The 9,665-nt window shown below is 31.0% G+C and overlaps 1 protein-coding gene and 1 pseudogene across 1 annotated transcript; both read left to right on the forward strand.

Annotated features, from left to right (window-relative positions):
- On the forward strand, positions 3,308 to 4,645 carry LOC107641635 (protein FD). The gene is made up of 3 exons (XM_016345119.2): positions 3,308 to 3,884; positions 4,006 to 4,083; positions 4,260 to 4,645. The coding sequence occupies exons 1-3, from the start codon at positions 3,372 to 3,374 to the stop codon at positions 4,335 to 4,337; spliced, it is 669 nt and encodes a 222-aa protein (XP_016200605.1). The 5' UTR covers positions 3,308 to 3,371; the 3' UTR covers positions 4,338 to 4,645.
- Positions 5,260 to 9,665, forward strand: part of LOC107639983 — a 15,952-nt pseudogene continuing 11,546 nt past the window's right edge.

Genomic DNA, 9,665 nt, shown 5'->3' on the forward strand with positions numbered 1-9,665 from the left:
CGCTAAAAAATAATTTTTTAGTAGCGTTATCTCAACCAATTTTAAAAGAAAAAAACACTACTAATACTTCACGCATGTTTAGAAAATTAAATTTGGTTTGGTAGTTGACTAAGCGACGACTAGTTTCACAACTCACAAGTATATTATCACTATATATTATTTTTTATTGAGTTAACTTATTTATTTCTTTTTGTTTTCAATACTTATATCAAATTTAATAAAATGTTTTTTAAACCTAATCCTCAAAAAAAATTATTTATAATTTACCATGGAAACAAAAATACTATAATAATAAAATAAATATATATTTTATATATAATTTTTTAATTCAAGATGCAAGTGTCCCTCCTCCTTATAACCTAGATTGGTCCCTGATTACTATGAATACAGGTATATGAGAAAATGACATAATAAATATCAAATATATCCTATTATAATTATAGGAAACAAGAAGGTAGTTCTTTTGTTGTAAAGAAAATAGATTATAACATATCAAAGAAAACGATGTAACACTGATTCACAATACTTCTTGCCTCTCCGCATGTTCTATATTCATATTATTCTGTTTTCCAAATGCCATCCCATGATTTTTCTCCCCCTCTCTCTACATATTAACGACCACAAGTAGCAATCAATAATATTGAGAAAAAAAATTAAAATGACACTTTTTAATTTAGATATGAAAGGAGGGATGGTGTAGGACACAGTTATGAAGTGTACGAATGCTTTACGCAGTTGTGGTGTCAAGAGTAAATCGGACCTTTCGATTTGTGTTTAAAAAATTAAAAAAAATTGCATTACACAAATCGGACCCTCCGATTTGTATTTTAAACAATTAAAAAAATAATATTAAAATCGGACTATCCAATTTTTGTTTTCAAAATAAAAAAATTTTAAAAGTACAAATCGGATTGTCCGATTTTCTCTTCTACACAAATCGGATGGTCCAATTGTGTTCATAATTTTTTTAACAAAGAAATCAGACAGTCCGATTTTTTCACTTTATGGTTCAAAAAAAATTATTCCACATTCATGTCTAACACTACCCACCTTCATACCTATGTACAACACACACAAAATTTGCATATCCAAAAAAATGAGCCCTTCATAATTGAATTTTAAGAAATAATAATTAGAACAATTCTGACATTTTCTCTTTAATATTATCTTATTTTTAATCGTCAAATTGACATTTCTTTGTTGGTATTATCTGTTGCTGCAAGAATTGATAGTGATATATGGTGAGCCCAAAAGTAATAACAAGTGGACATATGATGATGCACATATTATGTCAAAGTGATACATGCTCATTACTTATTAATATTGAAAATAATTTAATTATAAACTACTTTTTTACACCTAATTTTTTGAAATCTTTTTTATTTTAATTTCCAAATTAAATTTTTTATTTTTAAATCTAATACTCAAATCTTAATAATAAATCCTAAATCTTTCAAAAAAAAAATTATAAAAATAATTTTATAATAAAAAATAAATTAACTAATTTGATCAATTAAAAAAGTTATTTTTTAACATATTCTATTAAAAATCCTACTCTAAAATTACATGCTTGATGTTTGTGTCTAAGTAAAAATCACCGTTTACTGATGATATAAATAAAACTGTATAATTGATGAAATAATATTTTTTAGGCAGCTGGTTATTATATTATTATCTTAAAGAAAAATGTTAACAGATTAGTATTTTTAGCAAAATACAACAAATATCTTTTTTTTTTTTATTTAAGAGATCATACATAGGAAAACCGATAATAATATAAATAAGTAAGCAAATTAAAAGTTAATTAATTTACTTTTTAGGTAAAAAGAGTGTTACTTTCTATGTATGAGAGATGCAGTTGGCCCACTTAGGAATTGGGATGTTGGTCCACGCGCGTGTCACGTGTGATTTGACTACTCACACAATCTGCTTCAAAGTATCAAGCATCCATACACACTGGTAAACAGTGAGTGAGGGACATGTTTCAACTAATTAATTTAATTTTCTATGTGCAATCCTTTCTCTTATAATGTATTGTCATTTGTGATCATAAATGTACAAGGCCCAACAATCTTAAATATTTTAACAAAAATACCTAACAAATTACAAATTTTATTAAACTAATTCAATATTAAATAGATGTTAAATAGAATAAGTATTATTTTGATTCTTAAAGTTTGTAGTTAAAATCTAAATTGTCTTTATTTTATACAATAATTTTTAAATGACATAAATACTTTTTTATCACAACTAATATGTACTGTATTTTTTTTGCTTGGTCATCAATCACCACTACCAACAATACCACATTTGAAAATTTTCAAATTTAACAATCCACACTTCAAATAATTCAAATTCAACAAAAAAAAATATTTTTTCCTTCAAATTTAACAACAATAACAAAAAATAGAGAAAACTTAATTTCAAACATCATTGAACTCTAATTTAAAATTAAAAACTTAAACTTTAGAAAATTAAGAACTTAAACTTTAGAAAATCAAGATAGAGAATATCTTAATTTAAAATTTTTGAACCCTAATTTCAAAAAGTTCAGAACTTAAATTTTAACTTACCTATGATGACAATAATATTTAATATTTATTTTTATCTTAAATTAAGATAAAAATAAATATTAAATAAATAAGAAATAAAAATTATAACTTAATTTAAGATAGAAATAAATATTACAACATTTATTTTTGATAATGTCGTTCCTTATATATTTTTTTCATTGTGTTTTGTATGAATTTATAGAAAAAGTTGACATTATAACGCAAATTATATAATAATTTCGAATTATTATTTATATATAAAGACATTCTGGAGGAACACTCGTCTTTTATTAAATTAATGATTAATGATTATAGTTTTTGATCCAATGAGAAAGACTTGAGATGATAACGATGGTAGTGAAGTACTTGACGAATTAAATTAAACAAAGAAATGAGAAGAAATAGAGCATATAAGGCAAATAAGGAAAGCATATCCGAGATATAAAGTTGAGATGAATAGTAATGTATGATAATGCGTTTGATTACGTTAACGTGTACATTAAAATCAATCAACAAAATTAGTTATTAGTCTAAAATATATATTAAAAATAAATTAAATTAAATTATATATATATTATATACAAATATATTAATAGTTAATTTTAATATATAAATATATTTTTATAAATAAAAATTTAGGTGCAATTGACTTCACGTAAAGTTAATATCTAAGAGTTATTAAATAATTTGACTGAAGGTCAGGTATGAACTTCACGTGGTCTCGATTTCACCAGAGTATGTACCTTTTTGTAACACTCCCTACTACTACTATTAAACCCTTGAGTTTGAAGCTGAAAACCCTGCTGAATCTGAAGCACCATGGAAGAGGTGTGGAAGGACATCAACCTCGCTTCCTTGAACGACCACAGCACCAGACCCTCTTCCTCCTCTTCCTCCTCCTCCGCGGCCTTCATCTTCCAAGACTTCCTCGCCCGTCCCTTCACCATTAACACCACCACCAACTCCGATCCTCCACCCTCGCCCTCTCCATCCCCCTCTCCCTTATCTCCTGCACCGCCGCAATCCCTCACTGCTCTCAGCCTCTGTTCTCATCATCGCCCTATTAACCGCAACCACCATCACCATCCTCATCATAATCCCTTCGGCCATCCCCCTCATCCTGCTGCACCATCACCTCCCTCCACTACCAAGCTTCCTTTCTCTTCTTCACCATTATTTGACACCATTCCTTCCTCTTCTTCTCTCCCCTGCTTCGCCACCGCTAACCGGTTTCCTGAAACCTCCTCTGATCCCGCCCCTACGGTCGACCGCCGCAACAAGCGCATGATTAAGAATCGTGAATCTGCTGCTCGATCACGCGCTAGAAAACAGGAAAAGATTCCATCTTTCTTCTTCTTCCTCCACATGCATACTGTTTCAACACTAGTGTTCTTTTCTTTTGCTTTTTGCTTCAAGTCTTCATTTTGTTTGGTTTTGCTGTTTATTATTTCAGGCATATACGAGCGAGTTGCAGCTTAAAGTGGATCACTTGCTGGAAGAGAATGCAAGACTCAAGAGGCAGCAACAAAAGGCATGCATCTTCATTTATATACATAAATACACACATTTTAGTTGCTAGTGATTTTGTTTGTTTATGTTTTGTGATCTCTTTTTTGTTTTAGTAATAATATATAGAGTTGTGTATGACTTTCTAAAGAAAGTGTTTTACCAAATTGACGTTGCAAAATGTGCATGTGATTGTTGCAGCTATGTGAAGCAGCAGTGTTGAATCATCAGCAAAAGAAGAAGAGAGCCCTGTACCGAACATTTACAGCACCATTTTGAGTATCTATCTAGCTAGATTCTTAGTTAGTGTGCCATTAATGCTGCAATGAAATTCATGAAAAAAGAAAGCACCTTCATCACTCACTTGTTTTACCCCTTACTCTAAGTGAGTGTATGTATGATAATGATGATGATGATGTAAGAATGCATCGCTCTTATGTTTATTTTTGCAATATTGGTGGCTGTAACTCTTTAATTTCCACGTTCAAAATCTCTTCTAACCATGAGATTTGTTCAAGCCAAAAGAAAATTGAATTAAATCAATATATGTAATATAAGGAATGTAATTTGAATGTATGCTTTTGTCATTCCTCTTTTGAACAAGTGTTGCTTTTGTCATTCCTCTTTTGTAGGGACTCTACAAGCAACTTTCATGGCCTTCTGCCCTTCTTGACTTCTTGTTCTGTTTTTGGCATTTTTCACTTGGGTTTGGCGTTTTGCATTTTTATCCAAATTGCACCACGTTTTATATATGCTGTATGTGTACATTAGTTTTGGAGAGTGTTAGCTAAACAATGATCATCTTGAATAACATGAACAACTACCAATCAAATAAAAATATACTACATCCTAATTTAATGCTACTAATTAAATTTAAGATTAATTTAATTTTGAATAAACTACTATTTGTACCTACGAAAGTTAAAAACGCTGACATATCTACCCATAAAAAAAATATTTTTACAGACAAAATTATCCAAACACTAAAAAATTACCTAAAATCTCTAAATTACCCTCATCTTCACCACCACACCACCTCTTTCACCCAATCACCTTTCTAACCCTAACCCTCTTCACGCAGCCACCACCCCTCTTTTCCTTTCTAATCTCCAATCCCACATTGATGAGATATCCTACCAGGACTATCTTCAGCTCTAACAAATTCACCGTTAACGCCGCCGTTTACGGACCGGTTTGAAAGTCTCTGTGGCGGAACATGGTTCAGAACATGCTGAGCTCCACCAGGCTGAGGGAGTTCCGTACCGTGAGGGACAATGCCATGGAGAAGCTCATTAACCGCCTCAGAACTGAAGCAGAGAACAACAATGGCGTTGTCTTCGTCCGCAAAGACGCGAGGTTCGCGACGTTCTGTATCCTCGTTGCAATGTGTTTTGGCCTCGACATGGAAGAACACAAGGTGGAGAAAATAGATCAAGTGATGAAGAACGTTCTCATAACTCTGAATCCAAGACTCGATGATTAACTTCCGATCCTGAGTCCTTTCTTTTCGAAATAGAGGAAAAGAGTGTTACAAGTTCGAAAGGAACAGGTGGATTTCATTGTACCGTTGATTGAACATAGAAGAAAAGTTATAGAGAATTCAGGCTCCGACGAAATCGCAACAACGTTCTCATACCTTGACACACTGTTCGATCTGAAGGTTGAAGGGAGGAAATCTGGTCCTTTAAATGATGAATTGGTTTCCCTCTGCTCAAAGTTCCTGAACGGGGGAACGGACACGACGGCGACGGCGGTGGAATGGGGGATAGCGCAGCTGATTGCGAATCCGGAAGTTCAAGAAAAGCTTTACAGAGAGATAAAGGAATGTGTTGGGTGGTGGGATTTGAGATTAGAAAGAGAAAGAGAGGTGGTGACTGGATGAAGAGGGTTAGGATTAGAAAAGAGGGGTGGTGGCTGGGTGAAGAGGGTTAGGGTTAGAAAGGTGATTGGGTGAAGGAGGTGGTGTGGTGGTGAAGATGAGGGTAATTTAGGGATTTTAGGTAATTTTTTAGTGTTTGGATAATTTTGCCTGTAAAAATAATTTTTTATGGGTACAAATGGTAATTTTTTTTATATGGGTAGATATGTCAGCGTTTTCAACTTTCGTGGGTACAAATGGTAGTTTACTCTTTAATTTTTAACCCTATTAATTCACATTGTTCAAAAATATTATTGGTTACTTATACTTTTCCAACATTTTTTACATATTTGATAAGAAAAAGTATAGGGAGCCAATGGAATATTTGTACAATGTGTACAATGGAAGTTTAGGAAAGTATTAGAGATATAACCATTAGTATTGTCTTTTTCCATCAGTTGAAATTTTTGGAATGAGTGATATTATGACATGATTATGGTATCAGAATTCTAAATTTAAAAAGTTAATAGTTCGATCTTGCTGAACCCAAAATTAGTTTAAACTGATGCACATTTTGATTGTTTCTTTCACATGCATATAGCAAAGACACTATAAAGTCTATAAGGAAGAGTAGTGTAACCTGCAGGGTGGATATCTTAACTATATGACATTAATGTAAGGATAGTCATATGGGGTTATTTTAATACCACCATATCTTGCCCAACTTTGGATTTTCCGAATGGACACTAATGACGATCAACGTGTTATCTTATCCATATTTGTTAATTAATTGATGGCAACAACTTGCCAATAGAATAACATAAAATAAATAAGATGGTTGTGTTTTTATTAAAATGATAATAGTACTACTACGTTTTGGCAAACAAGCTTAGCTTTTCCCTATCTCAATCACTTTTTATCTCTTTAATATTCGTGTGTAGTGTAATGTCCTTTACATAAAAGTCCATGGCTTTGCCAGTTTTCCATAATGATGTGATTTCTCATTTTTGTCACAAGCTACGTCCATGTGATATTTCATATTTCACTTCCGTTTCGTTTAATTTGATATTTATGGGGCGTTGTTAATTTGATATTTTTTTGTTAATTTGATATTTGATGCCATGATTATTATTTATTTATCTTAATATCACTTTAATAGGCCCAACAACTAACGTCCAACTTGGGTGGAATGCAATTACTTATCAGTGATTGAAATAATGGCATGTTTGAATCCGTTTTTTGCAATTAGTTATTAAATGGAAAAAAATAAAATAAAACACAAACACCCCATTTGAGAATGGGAAGTAGTTTATAATTGGTAAATGTTACAATTAAATTGAGTGAACTACTTAGAGTTCCTATAAATATGCATTAACCACAAATTAAATGTATCCGTTTTATACTACTAGATTATTTGATTTATGAGATGTAATTGTGTAATAGTTTTAATTTATGTATTTTTAAAATTTATATTATCATATATTTATATTTTTATATATTGATTTATAATTTTATATATTATTTTAATTAAACTGGTTGAATTTCTAAATGAATAAACCAATAACTAAAATGATACGATGATCAATTTGATTTTTAGAAATTTGGTGTAACTTTGTTAATATGTTAATAAACCTAAGAAAATATATATTAGGATGAAATTGATTTTTTATTTAAAAAAATTACGAAATTTTCATTTAATGGATCGCTTTAAAAATTCATTGAAAAATAAAAATAATTTTACCGATGTCATTGATGTGAAGGCAAACGTAGACAATTAACCACTCTAGATGTGGACTCTGAGGTTACTACTTAGTTTCATGATTGATGACTTAACTATTTGAGGATACTACAAGAATTCTCACACAATTTAGGACTATATAGTTCACATTTTAATTTTCAATATGTATAAAATTATAAAAACAAAAATATTAAAAGAACAAATCAAACCGATACTTAACTTTTCTTCTATATTTTAGTTTTATTTAGTTTTACCCTCATAGTTTACAACACACTTCAATCAATTAACAATCAATAAAATTTCACATTCTTTTCTTTTCTTTTCTTATTCTTTCACAATTTTATCATGGTATCAGAGCCATGTTATCCTCCTTGAGGAGGATATATAAGTTATCATCTTTTCGGTGAGAAATCACCATGCTTCTTTTTCAACTTCCTCCCACAATAAATAATCATAGATTTAGTTACATGTATCCAAGTGAAAATTCTACCACAGTTTTGATTATCCCGGTTCTTTACCAGCAATTCCGTCTGCGCCTTCTTCTAGCATTTCATCTGCAACTTCTTCCGGGAGTTTCGTCAGTATTCTGTTTCAGCAATTCAATCTGCATCTGTTCTAGCAGTTCAATGTGCATCTGTTCTAGCAGTTCCATCTGCACTCTTATTGCGCTCTACGCGCCATTTGAAGACCACTCTTATTGCGCCATACGCGCCCTCTAAAGATCAATCTTGTTGCATTTTACACGCTTATTTTTTTATTTTTTATTTTTTATTTTATTTTTTATTTTTTATTTTTTCATTCTTTTTTTTATGAAGATCGCTGCTTGCTCTCTCTCCCTCAAGCACAGCATCTCCTTTTATGTATTTTTGCCGTCGGCAGCTCAAGCTCCTCCGCACGCAATTGATTAAAGATCGATGCTCAAGCACACCATCTCCTTTTATGTATTTTTGCCGTCGGCAGCTCAAGCTCCGCCGCACGCAATTGGTTAAAGATCGCTGCTCAAGCACAGCATCTCCTTTTATGTATTTTTGTCGTCGGCAGCTCAAGCTCCGCCGCACGCAATTGTTTAAAGATCGCTGCTCAAGCACAGCATCTCCTTTTATATTTTTGCAGTAGGCAGCTCAAGCTCTGCCGCACGCATCTTCCTCTGCGTCACCACGTCAGACGCGCTTTTCTCAACAATTTCATCGGAACTTATCCAAGCTGTGAATTATTGACATCTTCCATCTACAGCTTGCGGGGGCGTATTAAACTACTCTTCTACTTTAGCCCATGACAACAATAAAGAAGTATCGTGGCCCACAAATTCAGCCCAACAGAATACAAAAATTCAATTTTAATTTTAGTCTTTATTATTTTATCTTTATCTTATCTTTAATTGTTCTTATCTTATCTTTATTTGCTTTTATCTTTCATAGGACAATGCTCTATATATATTTAGTTTTACCTTCATAGTTTACAATACACTTCAGTACAATTCAATCAATCAATAATCAATAAAATTTCGCATTCTTTTCTTTTCTTATTCTTTCACAATTTTATCAATATCTTTGTACATAATAATTAGTGTTCGGTATTTAGATGTATAATTTAATTTATGTTATTAGAGAAAGAAAAGTAATTTAAGAGAATTTAACTAATTGACTTCCTTGATAAATTTTTTGTCAAAGATAAAAAATTTGACTAGCTAATAAGTTATTGTATTCAAAGGATGAAATTCAATTTCTTAATCTTGGTTAGATGACCACTTTAAGTTGGTTAGTAATTTTTTTAAATAAATATTTTAATTATTTTATTTATTGAAATAGGTATTTTGATGTTTTTAGGTGTCGTTACATAATTCGTTTATCATATAAACGAAATTAGTATACATATATTTTGTTACACTGTAAATAAAATAAGATATAATTTTATTTGACTTTATCTTATTTGCAAATGAGATATATAAAATAAAAAAAATAGGCATATCACTAGATAAATTCATAATTATTGAGATATGTGTATTATTATA

This window comes from Arachis ipaensis, chromosome B05, assembly GCF_000816755.2.
Source record: "Arachis ipaensis cultivar K30076 chromosome B05, Araip1.1, whole genome shotgun sequence".
In the NCBI taxonomy this organism is placed as follows: Eukaryota; Viridiplantae; Streptophyta; class Magnoliopsida; order Fabales; family Fabaceae; genus Arachis; species Arachis ipaensis.